The 24385-nt window shown below is 43.0% G+C and overlaps 1 protein-coding gene across 1 annotated transcript; it reads right to left on the bottom strand.

Annotated features, from left to right (window-relative positions):
• Window positions 1-12865: 12865 nt before the first annotated feature.
• LOC117523880 (urokinase-type plasminogen activator-like) lies at window positions 12866-24174 on the bottom strand. Its single transcript, XM_034185500.1, has 11 exons — window positions 24074-24174; window positions 23564-23664; window positions 23400-23460; window positions 23172-23322; window positions 20515-20597; window positions 20383-20430; window positions 20114-20294; window positions 18546-18691; window positions 18311-18451; window positions 18077-18225; window positions 12866-13104 (listed from the first exon to the last, which is right to left on the bottom strand). The coding sequence occupies exons 2-11, from the start codon at window positions 23609-23611 to the stop codon at window positions 12910-12912; spliced, it is 1203 nt and encodes a 400-aa protein (XP_034041391.1). The 5' UTR covers window positions 23612-23664; window positions 24074-24174; the 3' UTR covers window positions 12866-12909.
• Between the last annotated feature and the right edge of the window lie 211 nt (window positions 24175-24385).

Genomic DNA, 24385 nt, shown 5'->3' with positions numbered 1-24385 from the left:
GTGAAATCACCTGGTTGAATTAGTGGCTACAAAGAAAACCTGCACCCTCTTGGCCCTTTTTGGAACAAGTTGCCCACCCCTATTCTAGAAGGACAACCATCTCTGCAGCAATCCACCAATCAGACCTGTATGGTAGAGTGGCCAGATGGAAGTCACTCCTTAGTAAAAGGCACATGGAAGCCCACCTGGAGTTTGCAAAAGGCACCTGAAGGACTCTCAGACCATGAGAAACAAAATTCTCTGGTCTGATGAGACAAAGATTGAATTCTTTCAATTTCAATTGATTAATTTATATAGCGCCATCTCACGACAGAGTCGCCCCAAGGCGCTTCACATAACACAAAGTAATTTAAGATCAAAATTAAAATCAAGAAGGGCACAATAAAAGGATAAAACACAGTAGAATAAAAAGAAATGACAAGGCAAAAACATTAAAACAAATTAGATTAATGTTAAGACAGTCTAAAAAAGTGGGTCTTCAGTCTTGATTTAAAAGTCTCCACCATTCTTTGGCATGAAAGCCAGGTGACATGTTTGGAGGAAACCGGGCACCATCCGTACAGTGACGCATGGTGGTGGCAGCATCATGCTGTGGGGATGGTTTTCAGGGGCAGGAACTATTTGCCCTTGCTCAGTCCATGATCGTTATGCTTTTCTGTCAATCTGTCTTTACTGGTTTCTTTTTGTCTGCTTTTTGGTCATCTGTTTATTTTGGTTTTGTCATTACTTATTGTTTCTGTTCTCCACTCAATATTGTCACATATTGAGTTACATTCTGGTTTAGTTTAGTCTTTGATCCACAGTCTGATTTTTGTTTATTATTGTTTTTTGTCACAAGTTTTATTTGTCACGTTTTTCATTGCAGCCGTTGGTTATATTATGTGTTTTACATCCTCGCCACATATCAGTTCCATTCTAGTTTCACCTTTTGATTTTCTTGTTGCTTTCTTTTCTGTTTATGGTCAAGTATTAAACTGTTTTTGTTGAGATTCCATGCAGCCTTTTGTTTGATTAGTTCCTCTCTGTCTTTTTATTTATTCATTAATCCTTCGTGTTGAGATTCCATGTATTCTTTGTTCCTTAGTCTTCTCAGTCTTGATATTTTAATATTGTTAGTTTATGGTTATTAGTCATGTCTGTTGTGTGTTGGGGGGGTGTGGCTGGACATTTTGGTGTTCTTTTCTTTTCTTAGCTCTCCAGGTGGTATGAAAACTGATTTGTCTGTGGAGAAGGTGCTGGCTGAAGAGTCCTTCACCCTCATCAACGTTATGTGCAGCACCTGTGGATGGTGCTCACATGCAACCTTAAAGACTTTCAGCTGAAGCAGATAATTAGATGGCGTTCTGCATTTAAGCCATGTGTGATTCAAGCAGAATTGTCAGGAACTCAACCTTGTGATGTTCGTTTGTGAGACGCTGAGGACCGCGCCTGGGTTTGACACATCGTGCCTGTGAAGCAGGAAGGGTGAGGGACACATGCTGTCAGCACACATCAGAGATGATTAATTGTTTGACTACTTGTTGATAGTAACTTGGTATTTTGTTACGCAGTATATTTGAATTGTGATGAGAATTGTGCAGCTCGCTTCTCACTGCCGTGGCGTGCGGACAACTAATCCTCCACCTGTTGTGAGAAGCTGCTCATTTGCATAAAGCTTAAATACAGACCTGAATGTGTTGCTGATGGTGTGTGCCTTTTGAAGGATATTGGTTGTAACTGCTGACTTACCTCACCTCTTCTATCCTTCGCAGAGAGTCGGTTTGTCGTGTCCACCTGGGGGGTGTTTGGCGGTAACAGTGAGTCCAGAAGCGCCGGGCTTCGATCCTTTTAGGCGCTGGAGAGCGTGCCAGCCTTCACTCCACCAAACTGACGCTGTTTTAGTTTGTACACATTGTTATGCACCAAAGGGTGGAAGAAATAAATTGTTTTGTTATTGGAACCGCTTTCTGGTTATTTTAGCGCTGGGTTCCGTCAGACGCAGGTCCGCTCCTCAACCCGCGTCGACACATAACACATGTCCATGTTGTCACTGCACTCCCTTGTCTACATTCCTCATCTCTGTTCTCACGTATTCACACCCAGTTTCATTTGTATCAGTCTCCCTCTGATCACTGCACTCTCTTGTCCTGCACCTGCACTTCCTTATCTCTGTTGGCCACACCCCGTTTTCTCTGTCATCTCCTCACCCACTTGTCACTGCACTCTCTTGCCCCACAAAGTGTCTCTCATCTTTGCTTGTCCACGCCCTCCATCTGCTAGCTCACCACACCTGTTTCACATCACTACCTAATTATCCTCTGTGCATTTAAGCCCTTTGAGTTTTGTGTTCTTTGCTTGTTTGTTGATGTTTCTATCTCCATTCCAGCTCGTGCACCATAGTACTTTGTTCCTTGCCATTGTTCCTTGTTGCCGACAATGCTTGTTTGCCTCGACCTCCCCTTTTGTCTCAGCCTTCGTACAACTGTTTGCCATGCTGCTGATCTCACCCTCAACCTGCCTGTACCTTCACCTCACTGACTGCCTTTTTGTGTACCCGACCCACTGCTTGAATTACGATAAGGCGTTTATCCTACCTCATGTCTGTGAGTCTGCATTGAGCCTCCTACCTCCTGCTGTGCCCAATGTCTGTGCAAACCATGACACTGGGAGACTAGTGAGGATTGAGGGAAAGATGAATTCAGTAATGTACAGAGACATCCTGGATGAAAACCTGCTCCAGAGTGCTCTTGACCTCAGACTGGGGCGACAGTTCATCTTTCAGCACGACAATGACCCAAAGCACCCAGCCAAGATATCAAAGGAGTGGCTTCAGGACAACTCTGTGAATGTCCTTGAGTGGCCCAGCCAGAGCCCAGACCTGAATCTGATTGAGCATCTCTGGAGAGATCTGAAAATTGCTGGGCACCAACGCTCACATCCAACCCGATTGAGCTTGAGAGGTGCTGCAAAGAGGAATGGACAAAACTGCCCAGTGATAGGTGTGCCAAGTTTGTGGCATCATATTCAAGAAGACTTGAGGCTGTAATTGCTGCCAAAGGTGCATCAACAAAGTACTGAGCAAAGACTGTGAATACTTACCAAAGAGTGTGATTTATTAGTTTTTTATTTTTAATAAATTTGCAAAAACAAAACTTTTTTTTCATGTTGTCAGTATGGGGTGTTGTGAGTAGAATTTTGAGGGGAAAAAATGTACTCCATTTTGGAATAAGGCTGTAACATAGCAATATGTAGAAAAAGTGGATCGCTGTGAATACTTTCCGGATGCAACGTAAACTTTAAAATTGCACCTGTCATAAGATCTGTGTTCCTTAAACGTTAGGAGTTCCTGTCTCCAGCCTCCACATCTAAATTAAGAGCAAGGGTTCAGTTTGCTGATCTGTGTAGCAGAAGAGAGTCTCCAGCAGACCAAAACAACCAGTTACTCACCGACAGCCTGATTCTGACTTCACCACTTTATCTAATTTTATACTGTTGATCTATTTCAATCAGCTGATTTGATCCCCAGAGGACAGGCGGTATATGTACATTAAAGTGAGGGAAAGTTAATTTAATTGTAAATGCTCCAAAGAGACCATATTTAAAAAATGTTTGATTTATATTTTGCAGTTAAATATGCTAAGGGCTCCATGTTTAATTTCCTTAACGTCTCACAGTTCCATCACTGTGGATTTCGAAAATTTTCCTGCTGCAAAAACATCAAAATTTTTAGTTGTCCAGGCAGGTATAGATGATATCTATGAAAGAGGTGCCCAAATACTTTCCTTTGAGGGGGCACAAATTAATTTGGATGGAGGACCACGGGGCAAAAACAAGTGATGTTGTGCAAAATTTCAAAATAATAATAATAAATGCCTACTGTATAATCTATTTTGCATTTAATTAATGCAGAGAACCTATAAGTTGCTATGGTGGGTCAAAACAAGGGGAATCTGTGCCACATATGGCCCACAGACTCCAAACTAGGTGACAGTAATCCAAAATCCTGTAGCAAATGTACTTCTTGGTCTTCATCACTCATCCAATTCAAAAGTGAAGACATCTTTGTTTCAAATTTCCTTTTTTTTTTTTTTTTTTTTTAAGAATGATTTACCTCAACGTATATGGGGAGTCTTTGACTAAAACATATCTCTCTGGAGAGGTGTATAAACAGACCAATTTAACCACTATAAATCTGAAAAAATAGCAATACTCAAAATGATGAAACAGATTGTCTCAAATTTATTAAGTTCATTAAATAAATTATTAGAACTTGAATTAATTAATTCAGCTTTACATATCTTTTTTATTTCAGCTATATTATCTTATTGCAGTTAAGAGAATTTATCAATTTAAGTGCAAAAGTTGTATTTAAAGTGTAATTGCAGCTCTCTCAGGGAGTACACTGTCCCTCAATGGGGCTGGGGGCTGTGGACATTGAGGTTAATATCTTTTTCAACGACATTTTGACATAGAGAAGTATTTGGGATTTGAGCCAGCAACTTTCAAGTTTGTGAACTGTATGCTCGATCATCTGTATATTGTTAAAACAGTGTATTTTTATTGCGCAATGCACATAACTCATGAGATTTTCTTTTTGTTGTTTGATTCCAACACGTCTGACTCAGCCTCAGCAAACCTCAAAATAAGTAAAATAACATGAGCTGATGTAACTCAACTTACTCATTCATTTTGAATCAATCAGGTTTATTCGGGCTGCTTGGGTTTACAATGAGGGTGAAAATAGTCATAAACGCTGATTTATTATAACTTTTGTTGGCAGCGGCGGTATGGTTTCTCTTTCTCTTGTCTTGTTTCTTTTTTCTGAGTTTGCGTATGGGGCTGCTCGTGGCGTTGTCTGTGCTTGGGAGTTCTAGATGTGTGTCTTGGAGAAACCAGAGACCTCAGCAGCAAATAAAAGGTATTTATACCCTTGACACCCAGTGTCCACCAAAGAGACTGTAGCTCAGAGACATTGTGCACTGTGTGTGTGTCTGAAGGTGCAGACGCATTGAGCACATCCAGGTCTCCTCATCACACAGCTCCTCTTTAGGAATTGTCCTCAAAAGAGCAGTAAGACTCACACTCGGAGCGTCTCAAACCCATATATGGGCTGAGGCGCTGTGGAGGAGCCGTGAAATAAACTGGCCGTGTGAGTAATTGAGGACTAACAGCACAAACTATGACTGGCTGCTGCTGCAAACTGTGTATATGCGGACTTGTCCAAACACATTTTGATAAAAGACATTACAGCAGGTTGCTTAGAGCGGTTGTTGAGTTTGCTTTCAGCAATGACGCTATGACTGGAATTTATATCGTTGACCATCTGTTTTACTGTTGTTTATGGATTTTATTTGGGCTGATGGATTCCCATTATTGGAGAACTGTTGCTTAGCGCTCTTGTGACATGATAATTTATTCACCGTAATAATTCTGTGATTGTTTGCCATTTAAAATCTTGTCACGCTTCACTAATGCGGTTTATGACCTGACCTGTCAGTCAATAGGCTTTATACACGGTGCAAAGTGGCGCACATCCCAACACAAGCAATCCTGGCACCTTAATGGACATTCACATTTAAATTTGGCTATATATAATTACACACTGCATTTGCAGGATGTGCAATTCACAATACACTTGCGCTCATAGGGATGCATTGGTCTAAAAATGGGGTGTGGTTGGGTGCAGACCTGGTTATCTATCACCAAAAAAGTGTTTGTACCTTATTCAGGGGTGCTGAAAAGGGGAGAATAAGGAGAAGTATTCTGGGGCCCATGATTGACAGGGGCCCAGAGAGGCCCCTAACACAATTATAATACTGACAAAATAATAATATAAAAGACTGAGACCTATAAGACCTACAAGATCATGATATTTTGTCAACTCTCACAAGTCTTGGTTGGTCTCCATTGTGATCTGTTATTTGCGTTTACACCAAACTTACATTGCGACTGAATTGTGCGAGTGAAAAATATGCTGACATCCGCAGTCAATTATGCAACCCCATGCAGAGTCAAGTGAGAGTCTATTATGACCCGTAGCATCACTTTGAGACTTTATCAAGACTAATTAAGAGACCCATTTATTTATTAACTAGTCGCACAATTTGTGCAAGTGTTTTAAACAGTTTCAAACTCGCACACCTGTTGGAGACTGATGGGGAGTGATGGAGATCCAGAGGGATCTTTTTTCCAACCATGGAGACCCCATTGTGACCAGCCTGCAACCCCAGTGGGAGTCAGTGAGAGTGACAGCGAGCAGAGGCCATTTTTCACACAGTTAAAGGTCCCAACACTCACATGTCTTACATCAGTAGGTATAATTGAAAGTACACTCTGCTTGCCTGCACACACACCAGCACCCTGCAATGATGTATAACCCCATTTACTTTGACCTCTGTTTCATTGCAGACAGTATGAACCCAAGATATTTCATATTTCATGTTTTGTGTGGTCAAATGTATTTCAATTGATAATACGAGGTCTGTGAGAAAAGTATCCGACCTTTTATTTTATGCAAAAAATATATGGATTTGATTCATATGTTTTTACGTCAGCCAAGCTTGAACCTTCGTGCGCATGCATGAGTTTTTCCACGCCTGTCGGTTGCGTCATTCGCCTGTGGGCAGACTATGAGTGAGCACTGCTCCACCCCTCTCATCGTTGTTTCATTGCGAGGAAATGGCGGAATGATTTGGGCTTTTTTTCCATCAGAATTTTTTCAGAAACTGTTAGAGACAGGCAGCTGCAAATCATTCGAAAAATTTATCTGGATTTCGGTGAAAATTTTACGGGCTTCACAGAAAATAAGGAGTCTTACTACAGCTTTAAGGATGGCCCATAATGGTGCACGGCGCACCGCGCTCTGAGCCACCATCGAGAGGCAGAAACCACCACATAATTTCTAAATGGATCGCTGTGTGGAGCCGGGACTGTCGTGTGCAATTTCTCTGGTTATCACAAGAGCTGGACATCAGCCATTTTCTGGCAGATTTCACTTTTAACAAGAGATTTTGTCATGGAAAGCCACGCGGAGGCTTCGTGCCTCACGACCGATTCGCTGATGAAGCGAGACAAAGGAACACCTCCGTTTCGGAGTGTTAAAGGACAAGTTGGGACATGCCCAGCTCTCCACGATTTCTCTTATACTCACTCGAATGGTAAGCACTGAAAGCCGAGATAGGCATGTCCCAACTTGTCCTTTAACACTCCGAAACGGAGGTGTTCCTTTGTCTCGCTTCATCAGCGAATCGGTCGTGATGCGCGAAGCCTCCGCGCGGCTTTCCATGACAAAATCTCTTGTTAAAAGTGAAATCTGCCGGAAAATGGCTGATGTCCAGCTCTTGTGATAACCAGAGAAAGAGCACACGACGGTCTCGTATCCACAGAGCCATCCATTTAGAAATGGTCCGGTGGCTTGTGCCGCGTCGTTGCAGCTCGGAGCGCGGCGCGCTGAGCGTCCTTAAAGGGGTCCTTAAAGCTGTACTAACACTCCTTATTCTCTGTGAAGCCCGTAAAATTTTCACCGAAAGCCAGATAAATTTTTCGAATGGTTTCCAGCTGCCTGTCTCTAACAGTTTCTGAAAAAATTCTGATGGGAAAAAAAGCCCAAATAATTCCGCCATTTCCTCGCAATGGGCCTCATGTATCAAAGTTGCGCACTTGTGGCGTAAATTTACGGTGTAAATTTGAAGTACACCAAAGTTGCTGTGACATGTATCAAGCAGTGCGCACCTGCCCATTTCCAGCGTACGCCTGACGTGACCTTAATAAATGCGGCGGATGAAAACAATCGTAATTATAATAAACATGCCCATAAATATTCAGACTCCGCTTCAGACACACCCTCATTTTACGACATGGAAGCCAGGAAGACGGCAAAGAAAAAGAACTCCATCAATCACGACGCGTGCCAATAGAGCATCAAAAGCGGCCGTCGTATCGTTTTGTAGTATAATCAAAAAAGTGTTACAGTGGTCCCTCGTTCTAAAAATAGCCCGTAATACGCGAAACTGCGACGTAGTCAGCATTATTTTTTACAATTATTATAGATGTTTCAAAGCTGTAAAACCACTTTATACACTTTCTCAATCAGGCATGAACATTTTCTCACTTTTCTCTCGTGTGTAAACACTCTCAAAGTTCAAACCTTATTAGAAAAATAAGACCAACCTGTTTTCAGGCCCAAACATTTGTTTGAGAAATAAAAATAGAACGTTTTCCTATAAATAATTATGATGGCTTTTAGAACTAACGAATTTAATTTTAATGATCAACGTACGAGGTTGGACACATAAGAAATTATTAATAGTGACTGACCAGTATTTCACAGATCGCGCCTCTTTGTCCTGGCACCGCGTCTTTTTCCACTCACACCTCGCTGCAGGTGTCTGTTTCCGAGTGACAAACACAGTTATGAGTAGTTGTTGGCGCTCTTTTTTCTTCTGGGTGAGAAGATTCTTATAAACAGACACGCAGAACACAGAACACTGTAAAAAAAAAAAAAAAAAGCATGCAAAATTGGACTAAAAACTCCGTGCAACGGCGAGGCCGCGAAAGGTGAACCGCGTTATAGCGAGGGACCATTGTATTCTCTTTTCACGTCAATAATTCTTGACGTGGATATTTGCTCGCTCAATTAATAAGACATGCCTAATTTTTCAGATTTCTTTATTCTTAAGATGTATTTCTTTATTTATTTTATTGTGACAAACGAATGGAGACGACAAAACCTGATTGCAGCACGGGCGAAGGGAATGACAACACTACAGTTGTAATGATCAATTTCATAGTCTAAAACGATCACACCACATAAAGTTAAGCTCAGCGCTGCTCTGGCTCCAGGCTCTGGAGAAAAAGGCGAGCATCGCTTTCTTTGCAGTCAGCGCTGTGGCCACGGATCGTGCTCGATAGACCAGCAATCCCGCAAAAGCCGGATTTGTATTGATTATTATGTAGTATAATCAGGAAAGTGTTATTTATGTAACATATGCATTGATTTGTATAATGGCACTGTTTATCATGTTGATCAGTTTCATTTTTATGTGGATTCCAGCGCTGGTTCATTTTGGTGTATAATTTATGCTACCTCTCGACCTGGTGTATATTTTCAGCGCGGCGTACGCCAACGACCACATTGATAAATGCCAAGTAGCGCAGCCGTTTTGGCATACAGCCCATATACACTCAAATATCGCCATACACACATTGATACATGAGGCCCAATGAAACAACGATGAGAGGGGTGGACCAGTGCTCACTCAAAGCCTGCCCACAGGCGAATGACACAACAGACAGGCGTGGAAAAACTCACGCATGCGCACGAAGGTTCAAGCTTGGCTGACGTAAAAACATATGAATCAAATCAAAATATTTTTTGCATAAAATAAAAAGGTCGGATTCTTTTCTCACAGACCTCGTATACATCCATTCCTGCATTTCAGCCCTGCAACACATTCTAAAAAAAAGTTGGGACAGAGCCAATTTATTCTAAATACAAGAATTAAATCAATACATCTACAGCCGGGTTTTCTTGAGGCAAGTCAGAGGATGGATACACGTGCACATTTCCAAGTCACTGATTACAGTAGAGTCTACTCAGCACGTTTAGTGGAATCACTCACAGCATGTTTAGAGAGACTGTCATCATCTAACTTATATTTACTTCTGCCAAGGAGGTTATGTTTTTATTACTGACTGCCTGCCTGTCTGTCAGTCAGCCAGCCAATCAGATTACACAAAAACTGCCAGACAGATTTCCATTTAATGGGTGAAAAGATGGAATGTGGAACAAGAAAAAGAATCTTATAATAAGAATATTAAATAATGGGTGGAAATAAGACACCCCCCCCCCCCTTAAAATTGTAACATGTGGCTTTTATTTTTAGAACATTGAATTTAATTTCTCAAAAAATATGACATGGCTTTTTGAGAAGACAAGCAACAGTGACCTCAGTCACCACCAAGACCCTGCAATTAGTGACAAAGCTTCACAAGCCTTTATTTTATTTGATGTCTGCCTTTGTTTTATGTCTCTTTGCATGTGAAAAGATGCCATCAAGATAGGAGGGTCACTCATACTCATGTTTATCTATTGCAACCAAAAATTTCAGAGTGATGATGTTGTGGTGTTTATGGAATTATGAGTACTGATGATATTTTGCAGACTCAATCAACTGGCATCTTCAGTTCCAGGTTTGTCCTGATAATCACAGTGAAAATTCAAACACGTCTGTCGTAATAATATCCACGAATGTCTGGGATTTAGTGTTAATTTGGATAAAGGTTTGAATCCAATGGGGGAAAAGCTTTTTGTAGGGTTACCATTCTAATTCATCATAGTAATAATAATAATCATAAAACAGGGCTTTTGGTGGACATCTGAGTTTCCAGTTCTAATTCCAGTTTTAAAGCTAAATGTCAATTAAAACTGTGGCCATAGTAGTGATTAAAGAAATAATACATGATGCAAGCTTTCATATCTCATCGTTTTTTTGTTTCACTAACATTAAAGAGGAGATTATTTTATATCTCTTCATCATGTCACAATAACTATGAACCATGCTGTGAGTCCTGGGAGGCAAAAAGTGTACAATTTTGGGTATCTAAGTACATGGACGCAGATAGATAGATACGAGGGCTGTCCATAAAGTATAGGTCCTTTTTTATTTTTTTCAAAAACTATATGGATTTCATTCATATGTTTTACGTCAGACATGCTTGAACCCTCGTGCGCATGCGTGAGTTTTTCCACGCCTGTCGGTGACGTCATTCGCCTGTGAGCACTCCTTGTGGGAGGAGTCATCCAGCCCCTCGTCGGAATTCCTTTGTCTGAGAAGTTGCTGAGAGACTGGCGCTTTGTTTGATCAAAATTTTTTCTAAACCTGTGAGACACATCGAAGTGGACACGGTTCGAAAAATTAAGCTGGTTTTCAGTGGAAAATTTTAATGGCTGATGAGAGATTTTGAGGTGATACTGTCGCTTTAAGGACTTCCCACGGAGCGAGACGTCGTGCAGCGCTCTCAGGCACCGTCGTCAGCCTGTTAAAAACTGAAAACCTCCACATTTCAGGCTCTATTGATCCAGGACGTCGTGAGAGAACAGAGAAGTTTTAGAAGAAGTCGGTTTCAGCATTTTATCCGGATATTCCACTGTTAAAGGAGATTTTTTTTTAATGAAAGACGTGCGGACGGGTCCGCGCATCGGGACGCAGCCGACGCGGTGCGGCGGCACAGGAAAAAACACCTCTGTTGGAAGCCTTAAGGACAAGTTGGAACATGTCCAGCTGTTAAACAATTTCTCATATACTCACTCCACTGAAAGCCATCAAAAGCTGCCTGGATTTTACAAATGGTTATCAACACGGAGGTGTTTTTCCTGTGCCGCCGCACCGCGTCGGCTGCGTCCCGATGCGCGGACCCGTCCGCACGTCTTTCATTAAAAAAATCTCCTTTAACAGTGGAATATCCGGATAAAATGCTGAAACCGACTTCTTCTGAAACTTCTCTGTTCTCTCACGACGTCCTGGATCAATAGAGCCTGAAATGTGGAGGTTTTCAGCTTTTAACAGGCTGATGACGGCGCCTGAGAGCGCTTAGCGACGTCTCGCACCGTGGGAAGTCCTTAAAGCGACAGTATCACCTCAAAATCTCTCATCAGCCGTTAAAATTTTCACTGAAAACCAGCTTAATTTTTCGAACCGTGTCCACTTCGATGTGTCTCACAGGTTTAGAAAAAATTTTGATCAAACAAAGCGCCAGTCTCTCAGCAACTTCTCAGACAAAGGAATTCTGACGAGGGGCTGGACGACTCCTCCCACAAGGAGTGCTCACAGGCGAATGACGTCACCGACAGGCGTGGAAAAACTCACGCATGCGCACGAGGGTTCAAGCATGTCTGACGTAAAAACATATGAATGAAATCCATATAGTTTTTGAAAAAAATAAAAAGGACCTATACTTTATGGACAGACCTCGTAGATAGATAGATATCTGTGCATGTGTTTCCATTCTAGACTGTAAATTTGCATCAATAAAAAAAATAACCTGATTGAGTCTGTGTCTTCAAACACTATATCAGGTGTGATTTAAATATATATTTGCCATTATTTAGAAACACTGACAATATTTTTGTCTTTTTTTTTTTTTTGTATTTTCTCTGCAGATCATTTTACACAGCAGTGCCCTCTAGTGTTTGGCAGGAAGATACACGCAGACATTTACATATTTGAATGTTTATGCTTTACTTCTAGAGTTTAGGTCAAAGGTCAGCAGCTGAAGGCACACAACTCAAGTACTGTTAGTTTCTTTTCTTTTCTTTTTTGTTTAGGACACATTTCACTGGCTAATAAATCCAATGTAGAATTAATTTCTTCTTTTCCTTTTCATATCCTTTTGCAGCTGCTCAGTAATTATGCTGCACCTCAGAAATGTAGACATAAACACAGGAACAGAATACTTCAAGCGGTTGCTTATGCTTGTGCTTAAAAGTATGTGCATGCGGAAAAAGACAAATATTTGGTGTTTGGAAGTTTTTTAAAAGAAGTACATTTATTTAACACATTTTATTTTATATGATGAGTAATATACAGTAGGGGCAGCCTTCTACAAGAAGAAATGTTTACAAAATAAGAAAAAAATAAATAAATTATCTGATTAACTGTGTTCACAGTTATAGTATGAACATTACCAAAATATTTTTAAAAAATCATGAGACAAGGATTAAAATTCTGCACCTTAAATACAATATTCACATGGCTTTGTCATACAAAAGTATTTTCAATATACTTATATTTACAGTAATGCCAACTGGCTACTGCTCTATACAAACTTGGCAACATGTGCTTGTTTGTTTTGTCATTGAGTTGACAAAATTGCAGCCAAATCTTCCTTACTGACCCAATCCCCGCCCACCACCACCACCACCCCAGGGCATCATTTTATTGGATACATGACTCCTGCTGTGTAGTTATGAAGCCCCGCTTTCTCTGCAATCCAGCTGTTGAAGTTGGTGACGCGTGTGTAAACACCTGGTTTATTCTGCATTGCACAGCCTTCACCCCAGCTCACCACCCCAAACAGAAACATCTTTCCAGAAAATTCACACACCAAAGGCCCACCAGAGTCGCCCTGTGAGGAGAGGACACAGCTGTCAGGAGAGTCTGTTGGGGTCCACCGCAAAAATTCACAGGGGGCCCCTCCAACCACCATTCATCATCATTATATGTGTAACTCAATTCAATTTCAATTTATTTAATTTATATAGCACCAAATCACAACAAAACTACTTCACACAAGTAAGTTCTAACCTTACCAACCCCTAGAGCAAACACACAGGCCACAGTGGTAAGGAAATGTGTAGCTTTTTGTCTTTTATTGTCAGATGTGAGTTTTCTTTTGTGTAATATGATGTCAGGCTTACTGGAACAGCGTGGCTGGACACACAAATGCTGGATTCAGATGTCAGTAAAGGAGGGTTTAATAAAAGTTCGGGCAGGGTTCAGTACACAGGTAGGCAGGCCAAGATAAGCAACAGGATCCGAAGCAAATACTCAGAAGAATAAGTCCTCAAAAGTGGCTCAAGGCTCAACAATCTCACTACCAGACAGGGTGAAAGGTGTGACTTAAATAGAGGGAGTGATTAGCAGTAAATGCAGGATAGGTGTATGTGGAAGGATCTGGAAAGGGGTGTGGCAAGCAGGAGAGAGGATCACAGGGAAACACCCATCACACAAGACAGCAGACAAGAAAGATCCCTCCACCAAACACCAAGCAAACATGACAGTGACAGAAAATTGTCAGAAACAAAATAAAGAAAACCAAAAGACACTTCATACAAACCCTATTCATGACATGTGAACTGTTCAGTGCTCCAGCAATAGTATTTTTTGGAGGGCGTAGAGTTTTTGTCACCTGTATTTCACAAGTCTTTATTTGAGCAACTTTCATTTTTGACACCTGTTGTTGTCCTGACACAGGGACAACTGCTGCACGGGACAACTGTCCTGGCTGCTCCCGTATTGTTCGGGGTCGCCACAGTGGATACAGCCAGATCTACATTGGTATTTGGCACAGGTTTTATGCCGGATGCCCTTCCTGATGCAACTCCAGTTTCACCTGGAGAAACACACACAGCTGCTGGTGTGTTTCTCCAAATACTTAAAAAACACACTTAATATTATGCCCTAAAAAGGAACTGCTGTCTCAACAAGAAAAATGATGTACTAATTTGCAATGATTTTTTTTAAAGTTATTTCAACTTTCAACTGAGTTAATGCCACAAAGCATCTCTAGTTAACTTGAAATAACTTTAGTTAAATTGAAATAACTTTAAAAATATGCAAATTGTTACATCACTTTTTCTTGAGAAAGCAGTTCATTTTTTTAGAGTGTAGTCTTTAACAGTCAACATAAATGTATCTTGAGCCAGTTCTTTAAAGTAGATATTCTAAAAATGCTCTTTATCAGGAAGACAGTTTGACCTTGGACTGTGACCTTAACATTGAACCGATTTTTTTGTTGTGTGGGCCGCCAGAAGAGGAGGTACTGCTGGCCCACCACCAGAGGGCGCCCTGCCTGAAGTGCGGGCTTCAGGCAAGAGAGGGCGCTGCCGCCTCACAGGAACAGCCGAGGTGACAGCTGTCACTCATCAACTGTGACAGCTGTCACCGATCATCTGCACTTCACCCCGGATAAAAGCAGGATGACACCTCCACCACGTCGCCGAGATATCGTTCTTCTACGGAGGTAATACTCTCAGCCTGAATATTCCGATATTGATTCCAGTAGATACATTGTTGCAGCTGTCTCCCCGGAGGACCGGCGTGGACCGCGACTGCTTCGCTCTGCTTTCCGCCAGTTAAATGAATAGACAGACGCTGCACGAGTGTGTGTTAGAGGTGGAGGTGGAATTCCCACCGTTGTTGTTACTGGGTGCACACACACCCACACTTGACTGTCTTTGCTCTTCGCCAGCAGTACCAGATCCGACACACGGAGATGATGGCCACCTGAGGGACTCGGGACCTGGCGGCACCAGTATCCTTCGGGTTCGGTGGCGGAGGAAATCGTGTGGTTCCGGTTCTTCTCTAGACGGACGTCTCCTATCGTCGAGCCTGCCCACACGACACCTTTATCCATTGACTTTGTATTTATTCTATAATCTGCTGTGTGTGGTTGTGGCATTCACAACAGTAAAGTGTTCAAATATAACTCCTTCTATTGTCCGTTCATTTACGCCCCCTGTTGTGGGTCCGTGTCACTACACTTTCACAACAGGATATCTCGGCCAGCGTCATGGACTCCGAGGGGCGTCACCCAGCGATTGAACGGCCAATGGGAGAGCAGGGTGCACAGGCGTCTGCAGGAGGCGTGATTGGTGAGTTGCAGCACATCCTCACCGCCTTTACGGCTCGGTTGGATCAGATAACCGAGCTGTCGGATCCACCGGAACCCATCGTACCGGAGTCCACTATCGTGGCCACCCTTACCTGGGACGTGGAGAAGACCGTCCGGGAGGCCCTGGCACGGAGCCCGGATCCCGGAACAGGGCCAAAGAACAGACTATACGTCCCACCAGAAGCCAGGGCTGCCGTCCTGGACTTCTGTCACGGGTCCAAGCTCTCCTGCCACCCAGGGGTGCGTAGGACCGTGGCAGTGGTCCGGCAGCGCTTCTGGTGGGCGTCCCTGGAGGCTGACGTCCGGGCTTACATCCAGGCCTGCACCACCTGCGCCAGGGGCAAGGCGGACCACCAAAAGGCACAGGGACTCCTTCAACCGCTTCCTGTGCCTCATCGCCCCTGGTCCCACATCGGTCTGGATTTCGTCACGGGCCTCCCGCCGTCCCGGGGGCACACCACCATCCTCACGATAGTGGACCGGTTCTCTAAGGTGGCCCACTTCGTGGCCCTCCCGAAGCTCCCGTCGGCCCAGGAGACAGCGGATCTCCTGGTCCACCATGTCGTACGTCTGCATGGGAAACCAACAGACATCGTCTCAGATCGTGGTCCCCAGTTTTCCTCGCAGGTTTGGAGAAGTTTCTGCCGGGAGCTGGGGGCCACCGTGAGCCTCTCGTCTGGGTATCACCCTCAGACCAACGGACAGGCTGAACGGGCTAACCAAGAGCTGGAGCAGGCCCTGCGATGTACCACATCCGCACACCTGACGGCTTGGAGTGAACACCTGGCCTGGATCGAGTATGCGCATAACAGCCAAGTGTCCTCTGCCACCGGCCTCTTCCTGTTCGAGGTGTGTCTGGGGTACCAGCCCCCTTTGTTTCCTGTGGTGGAGGGAGAGGTCGGTGTACCCTCGGTCCAGGCCCACCTGCGGAGATGCCGTCGGGTGTGGCGCACCGCCCGTTCGGCCTTGTTGAGGGCCCGGACGAGGGCAAAGACCCATGCAGACCGTCGACGGTCCCCGGCCCCCGCATATCGGCCCGGGCAGGAGGTGTGGCTATCCACAAGGGACATTCCCCTCCAGATGGATTCCCCCAAACTGAAGGACCGGTACATAGGGCCCTTCAAGATCCTCAAGGTCCTCAGTCCCGCCGCAGTGAGGCTCCAACTCCCGGCCTCACTGCGGATCCATCCAGTATTCCACGTTTGAAGATTGAAACCACATCACACCTCACCCCTCTGTACACCCGGTCCGGCGCCGCCTCCTGCCCGTATCATCGACAGGGAGCCAGCTTGGACAGTGCGCCGGCTCCTGGACGTCCGTCGAATGGGCCAGGGTTTCCAGTATTTGGTGGACTGGGAGGGGTATGGACCCGAAGAACGCTCCTGGGTGAAGAGGAGCTTCATCCTGGACCCGGCCCTCCTGGCCGATTTCTACCGTCGCCACCCGGACAAGCCTGGTCGGGCGCCAGGAGGCGCCCGTTGAGGGGGGGGTCCTGTTGTGTGGGCCGCCAGAAGAGGAGGTACTGCTGGCCCACCACCAGAGGGCGCCCTGCCTGAAGTGCAGGCTTCAGGCACGAGAGGGCGCTGCCGCCTCACAGGAACAGCCGAGGTGACAGCTGTCACTCATCAACTGTGACAGCTGTCACCGATCATCTGCACTTCACCCCGGATAAAAGCAGGATGACACCTCCACCACGTCGCCGAGATATCGTTCTTCTACGGAGGTAATACTCTCAGCCTGAATATTCCGATATTGATTCCAGTAGATACATTGTTGCAGCTGTCTCCCCAGAGGACCGGCGTGGACCGCAACTGCTTCGCTCTGCTTTCCGCCAGTTAAGTGAATAGACAGACGCTGCACGAGTGTGTGTTAGAGGTGGAATTCCCACCGTTGTTGTTACTGGGTGTACACACACCCACACTTGACTGTCTTTGCTCTTCGCCAGCAGTACCAGATCCGACACGCGGAGACGGTGGCCACCTGAGGGACTCGGGACCTGGCGGCTCCAGTATCCTTCGGGTTCGGTGGCGGAGGAAATCGTGTGGTTCCGGTTCTTCTCTAGACGGACATCTTCTATCGTCGAGCCTGCCCACACGACACTGTTATCCATTGACTTTGTATTTATTCTATAATCTGCTGTGTGTGGTTGTGGCATTCACAACAGTAAAGTGTTCAAATTTAACTCCTTCTATTGTCCGTTCATTTACGCCCCCTGTTGTGGGTCCGTGTCACTACACTTTCACAACATTTTTACTGAAAGTCAAATCATTTTTTCCTCAGATAACCCTCAATTATTCCACCAAGTTTGGTCCAAATCGAGTTTTGTTGTTCATGTGTTGCCATGATGATGGGGTATAATTAAACTCCCCTCTTTAATTTGGAATTTTTATACAAAGGTCATAGCAGCATTTAAGTTGCAACGTCTACTCTGCATGAGGTACCATGATGTAATTATGAACAGTACATTGGTAGAATTGGTCAAAAAATAACAAGTACGAAAAATTACACCCCCTACTTTATATGAAAATTTACACTTTGTACAGATATGTTGCACCATATAATGTGCATGAAGTCAGGTGTGAATACTGTATGAAAATTTCACTGCAAAAAAACTGACCAAAAAAAAACCCAAAAAAGAATTATGCTGAACTAGAACTAAAGCTAAGCACACATTATATTAATACAGACTGGCTTGTTTCCTCACCTTGCAAGCATCAGTGCTGTAGTCAGGGCTACCAGCACAGAACATGTTCTCAGTGATGCGGTTTCCATAGTGCTGCTCTCGCTGACAGACAGTCTGGGAGAGGAGCACCACCTTTGCCTGTTTCAAGTACTGTGAGAAATGTAGCGCTCCTGCAGACACCACACATAAAAATCATTAGAAGGGATGATTAGAACAGCTTGTGGGGGTATTGCTTAGAGTTCCTGCAGGACGCACCTAGTCTCTCCTTGCCAAATCCTGCGATGCTGCACTGCAATCCCGCAGGAAGCTTCGTGTGAAGTGGAGGGAGACAAACTGTCCGAACAGATGGAGACTTCACGGCACATCTACCGTGTTTGCTTTTTATTTTCAGCAGTGCTGAAATGCAGAAACAACACAGCTGTCAAGTAGTAGTCAAGACGTGTATCCATCTGTCTCACACACATATGCACAATCACGAGTGTGCACACACCTATGTCGTTGTTGAAACTGTCCTCGCTGAATGTTTGATGGTTGATCAGTTTTTCTACAGTGAACTTTTGTTCTGTGCTGATGTCTGTTTCGTTGATGGCCTTCTTTCCCAGGTACACAGTCAAATCCTTTGTGGTTGAAAACTCACTGGAAGAACAGGAAAAAAAGCACATGCTTAAAGCTACAGTGTGTAGGATTTAGAGTCATCTAGTGGTGAGATTGTAGGTTGCATTAAACTGCTGCTGGTCACTATATTGTTGCCTTACATGATCTGGCATCTTTGGTGATAGGAATTCATGCTACCTTACCTTCTCTTGCGATAAGCAATAAGTATGATCCTACATTTCACAAAAATAAGGGTTCTTAAACTTGTTGGCCTGCACTAACTGTACTGAGGTTGCTGGATGCTGAGAGTTTGAACTGTGGGTCTCTCTGCTTGCTGGACTCTATCTCGAGGACTTTCTTGTGGATGTTTATTTTTGTTTGCCTATTTGACAAGTCTCTATTGTATTTTGCTCACCTGATTTTTGTTATTGTTTGTATGGCCAAAGCAGTGGGACACCCCTCTGAGTCTGGTCTGATTGAAGTCTCTTCCTCAGAATTGTCCAAGGGAGTTTTTCCTCACCACTGTTGCCCAAGTGCTTGCTTAGGGGGGTTTGGTAAGGTCAGACCTTACCCTTGTGAAGTGCCTTGGGTTGACTTATTTTATGATTTGGTGCAATAACCTGAATTGAATTTAACTGAACTTAATTGCACTAGCAGCCAATAAATACGATACAATACGATACGATACGCTTTATTGTCCCCAAGGGGAAAATTTGTCTTGGACTTCAAACAGTGTAGGAACCCAGTGAGGAACAACCACAGATTCCTCTATTTCCTTTTTTTTTTAGCCAGAGTATTTTGGCCACACTTCAAAATGCAAAACATTATACACCCTGTATCTTCCGGAGTAGAAGATGCAACGGAAAAAAGTTGCACCTGTTAAAAAAATGCCTTTGAAGAGGGAAATGCCCAAATATAAATCACAGTGCAACTAGCACCTTTTTTCTTTATTTTTAATCAAGTCTTTACTTTGGGGTTTTTATGCATTGTTGTAGTGTACTTCTTAGTTTTGGCATTTATTCTTTTATTATTATACTTTATTTTGTTTAGTACTTTGATTCCTGGCAAAGTCCTGCCAAAGCCATTATAATTACTATTATTAATAACAAATGTGTGATTTCACTGGATATAAGTCACACTGGAGTACAAGTCACACCTTCCACATAAATGCAACTTTTTCTACAGAAAATATGGTAAGTATGTCCCTTTTGGGCTACTGTATCAACATAGCAACATGGTGGCCTCCATGAGGGGGCCCAATCTTATGTAGATATGAAGGACTCATTCATTATAAGTGCATGAAAACACATCGATTCATTGTTGGAGGTAATTACATACTAATGAATACATGGTTATAAGGGCTACGGTATACTCAATTTCTACTCGTAAAAACTCCTCAATTACAGCTTTCAATGTGTACAAACAAATCATGAAAATCGAAGTGGGGATTTTGGATGGTCTCACCTGTAAGCAAAGCAGTGTGCCGCTGTAAGAACCCAACACGGTGCAATGAGAGAGCCGCCACAGAGAAAACCATCCTGCCGATGAAAGATAGCTGCCACCCATGGGTGTGAATGTATAGGTGCAAAAGAACCACCCACGATTTTATTCATCTTTCTCTCAGATGTCTCCCCACATGTCAGCTCTGCGGGGACACACAAGTCAAAGAACTGAATGCTGAAGAGGGGAGTCACAAAGCAGGTATTAGGTAAAGATCTGACAACACAACTTACCTGTGTCCACAGCTGGAGATACTGGAGGTTTTGGTGCCGATGTTGGACCTGTAATGCAAAACAGAATTCATGTAAGAAGGTTGTCCACTGGCAATTTTATGCAGGCCTGGAAAATGTGTTGGTTAGACTTACATTTTGGGATATCACAGAATTCTCTCACAATCTTTCTTCCTCTTCGGACACGACACCAAGGCATTAAATTCTGGTCAGGATTCCTAGTATGCACATACAACGATCATCAGTACAGAATGTTACTTATACTCCACCACTGTTGACTTTTTAAAAGCAAATTCAGATCTAAACTGAAAATGTTAACTGCATATGGGTTTGTCCCTTTACTATTTATGATGTGTGTATTTGGTAGAATTTCCAGCTTTTAGTCTGTTTGTATCCATGCTGGACAACTGGAAGCTGCAACTATTCTGTCACTTTGTTGCAAAACCTTTCAAGCTGGGGTTGGGGCAGAGTCGAGTATGAGTTTAAATCTCACAAACTGCATTGTTCTTGTTTAGTGTGTCAGTTGTTTTCTTTGGATTTCTCTGTATTTTGCTGCATGCATTAAGCCTTAAAACCTTCAAGGGGCTGCAGTATAGATGATGCAACAGATAGGTGTAAGAATCATTCAGTTGATGATACAAGCGCCACATTGATATAAATACTTCTGAGAAGGCCTTTTCTTTAAAAAAAAAAAAAAAAAAAAAAAAAAAAAACAGGCATGTGAAATTTTAATTTTTCATTTTGGGGTGGTGACCAAGTGGTTAGTGCGCTTGGTTTCAGTGCGAAAGGTTCCCGGTTCAAACCCCACCCCTGCTCGTTTCTCCATGTAATATGGAGTTGCGTCGAGAATGGCTCTTCTACCAAATCAAGTGGCGACCCCCAGTGAAAACAAGGGAGGAGCTGACGGGACTTACTAATGGTGACGTCTGTTTCATCTGTTCAACAGTCCATTCTGGACGTTTCCAGTCTTCATGCACTGATATGGGAGTAAAGCAAATTCCATCGCTACCCTTACCTAGTTTAGCCCGTAAGCCAATGCAGTTTACTGGGGTGTGGCCACGGCCACGCACAAGCAACTACTTGAACCCATACGTAAGCAGTGGGGACGCGTCTTGATCCAAAGGACTTGGCTGACTTTAAAAGCAGAAATACTACCTCTACTACTAAACCCTTACACCCCAAACACTATCAAGTGTTCTGCAGTGCATGCATGCACATTTATTAAAAACATACAATCCATCTAAAAAACATGAAACTTTATGCCTAATTTCAGGTCCCCCCCTAGTCCACAGTACAATATTTAATAGGTACAACACTGAAATGAACCAAGATTGTGCAAATATATGATGAAAAAACATATCACCCTGCTCAGCGACATCTCTGCTATTTTGTCATTGTGGGATCGCTCGCCGGACTCCTTCCGCCTGACCCAGTGCTGAATTTGCCGACATAAGAAGATGCTGCTGGATGAGTGTAAGTATTGACTTACGATCATTTAGGCATAAAAACACACGAGATACACAAGTTACTGTGCCAAATATACTCCTTATGTTTTGTTACCCATGAAAACGCACTGTCATCGCAAAAACAGCATTGTTTGGGAACTACTTTTTGCGCAATTCATCAAGCACGCAGGTGCGTACTAACACAGAATATACAAAAACTGTATAGTTGTTCAGCCAAAATGAGAGTGTCCACTTTTAGCTTGCCATAAGCTAAGTTAGTGGTGCTTGTGAGAGTATGAATACAAATTTCTGGGCACCATCTTGAAAAATGGCTGCCATATTGAAAACTGAAGTGGCTCATGACTTTTTTTTTTTTTCTTTTTTTTTTGCAAAACATAGACCAAGATGTACCACTGTGTCAAATTTGGTGCTTGTATCACAAAAGGAAATATTCTTATGATATATACATTTATCTGCTGCACTAAGAGAAGCATCCCTGCAGCATAACACTGCAACCACCAAACCTCACAGTCAGGATGGTGATGTGCAGTTGTGATAGTACAGATTTTTTTGCTTTTTCTAAACAGGGTGTTTAGTTGATTACATAATACATCCGTTTGAGTCTAATTGGACCAATAAACCTTCTTCTACTAAGACATTTTATCCCCTTTGTCCCAGTTCACCCAGCTGTAAAATGGGCACTGGGCTTGGCTGGGGAAGTATCCTGCACCAGACCAAAATCCTATCCAAGGGGAGTTGTAGAGACTCATCCACTTCATGTTTTATCACTGGCACCAGTGAGCCTCATGACCAATACTGGCTTCTTCTCACCATCACAGGGGTTTTCCACTCAGTGGTAAATGTGAGTGCGGGTAAACATCGAGAATAACAGCTTTTGTAAGTGCAGAGTCTTCAACCTGACTCACTGAAGTTTGAAAGCCCTTCAGAACTGGCCTGGGTCGCTTGGTACTCCACCTCACCAATCTACTTTTTACACTGCCATGTTTTAAGAACCCTGTTTTCTTATGATATATGCAGTTATGCTTGACTTTTAATTCATTTAAATAAATTTGTATCCATGTTCATATCTACATTAAAGTATTTTCTGTTTTTTTATTGAGTTCTTTTGGTTTTCTTGTTTTTCTTTGTTTTGTTTTGTTTTATTTTGTATGACCAAAACTGATGGTCACCCCACTGAGTCTGGTCTGCTTAAAGTTTCTTTTTATTAAAAAAAAAACCCACCTAGTCACGTGTAATGTTTTTTTTGTTTGTTTGTTTGTTTTTTGGGTGGGGGTGTGTGATTTGTACTTGTATAAATAATTGAATTAACAAAACAACAAACTGTACCTGCAGTTATTATGCTTGCCAATTCCCTCTGAATTTCCCCAGGGATTTGTAAACTTGTTCCAGTAGAGACACCTACGGCCTCGCACCGACTCTGAAACCGATCCCCTGTAATTGCTCCCATCCCCAGACAGACACTCCTGTGTCAGTTGTACTGTCAAGACAAGAACCCATCAATGGGTTTGGTGACCAGCAGTAGACATTCACATACAGAACATGGAGTTGAATTACCTCTGTGATCTCCCCAGTGTTTTAATAAAAATCTTCTCTTGGATGATTTGAGAGGAAAAGCCTGAAAAGGGCACAGAGAGAGCAGATCAAGACATAATCATTTCTGTCTACGCTGTAAGTTCTGACCACAAAATCCAAAGGTGCTTCATCTGATTGCTGCTTACCGCATCAATACAGAATCCTGCAATGATGAGAACAACATACAGGTCCATCTCCACTTCTGGTTTCACTTCTTCTTACTGGGATATTTTTATGTAAAGACGAACTGAAATAGGAAAACAAAGCAGAAATGGAACATAACAATACTGGGTGACAAATGAGCAAACACATTCTTTCTTTTGTCTTTATTACATCTGTGATTTGTTGTGGATTTAGCAGTCACTGTGTGTTATGCACAGTGAGTGCACTATCAGCTTGGCCTTGTTGATTACTGCATAGCATGCGCACTTCTTAATATTCCCTTTGATTTGCATCATGTAAATATAAAAATGATCATTAATGAATATTATGTTCATTTTTCAGTACAGAATGACATCAAATTAATATGAGTATCAGATTTTTTTTTATCACCAGTTGTATTCATACTCAATATTTTCTTTAACCCTGCATATAAGTTGTAGTCATAAACACGTATTTATCATGAATGCCACACTTTGGGATATCTTGTTCCTTACCTTTGTTGTGAACACTTGGAATCCTGATGCAGATGGTTGATGTTTTTAATCTTTCATCTCCTCTTGCTGACCTCTGATCTCAATTTTTAGCTGTGCCGGTGTTGCAGCGCTCAGTCTGTCTGCATTGCTTCCTATATAAAACACAGAAGCAATGAGTGGGAGGGCTTTAGGAGAGGAGATGAATGCATTACAGGTTTCTGTGCAGCCAATCAACACTGACAAAAGAATTTGTCATGTCCTGTGTGACACACATATGACAAACACTTCCGATCTCTTCAACCGCAGTTCAAATATATATATATCCAAAATTGG

This window comes from Thalassophryne amazonica, chromosome 13 (assembly GCF_902500255.1).
Source record: "Thalassophryne amazonica chromosome 13, fThaAma1.1, whole genome shotgun sequence".
Taxonomy (NCBI): Eukaryota; Metazoa; Chordata; class Actinopteri; order Batrachoidiformes; family Batrachoididae; genus Thalassophryne; species Thalassophryne amazonica.
The sequence above is the reverse complement of the archived record's forward strand: the minus strand, read 5'-3'. Positions and strand labels throughout refer to the sequence as shown.

Coding starts and splice junctions, on each gene's coding strand:
- LOC117523880 (XM_034185500.1), bottom strand. CDS start 23,611: ATGGACCTGTATGTTGTTCTCATCATTGCAGGATTCTGTATTGATGCG. Junction 20,431..20,514: donor ATTCTGTGATATCCCAAAAT/GTAAGTCTAACC, acceptor TTTGCATTACAG/GTCCAACATCGGCACCAAAA. Junction 13,105..18,076: donor ACAGCACTGATGCTTGCAAG/GTGAGGAAACAA, acceptor CTCTCCTCACAG/GGCGACTCTGGTGGGCCTTT.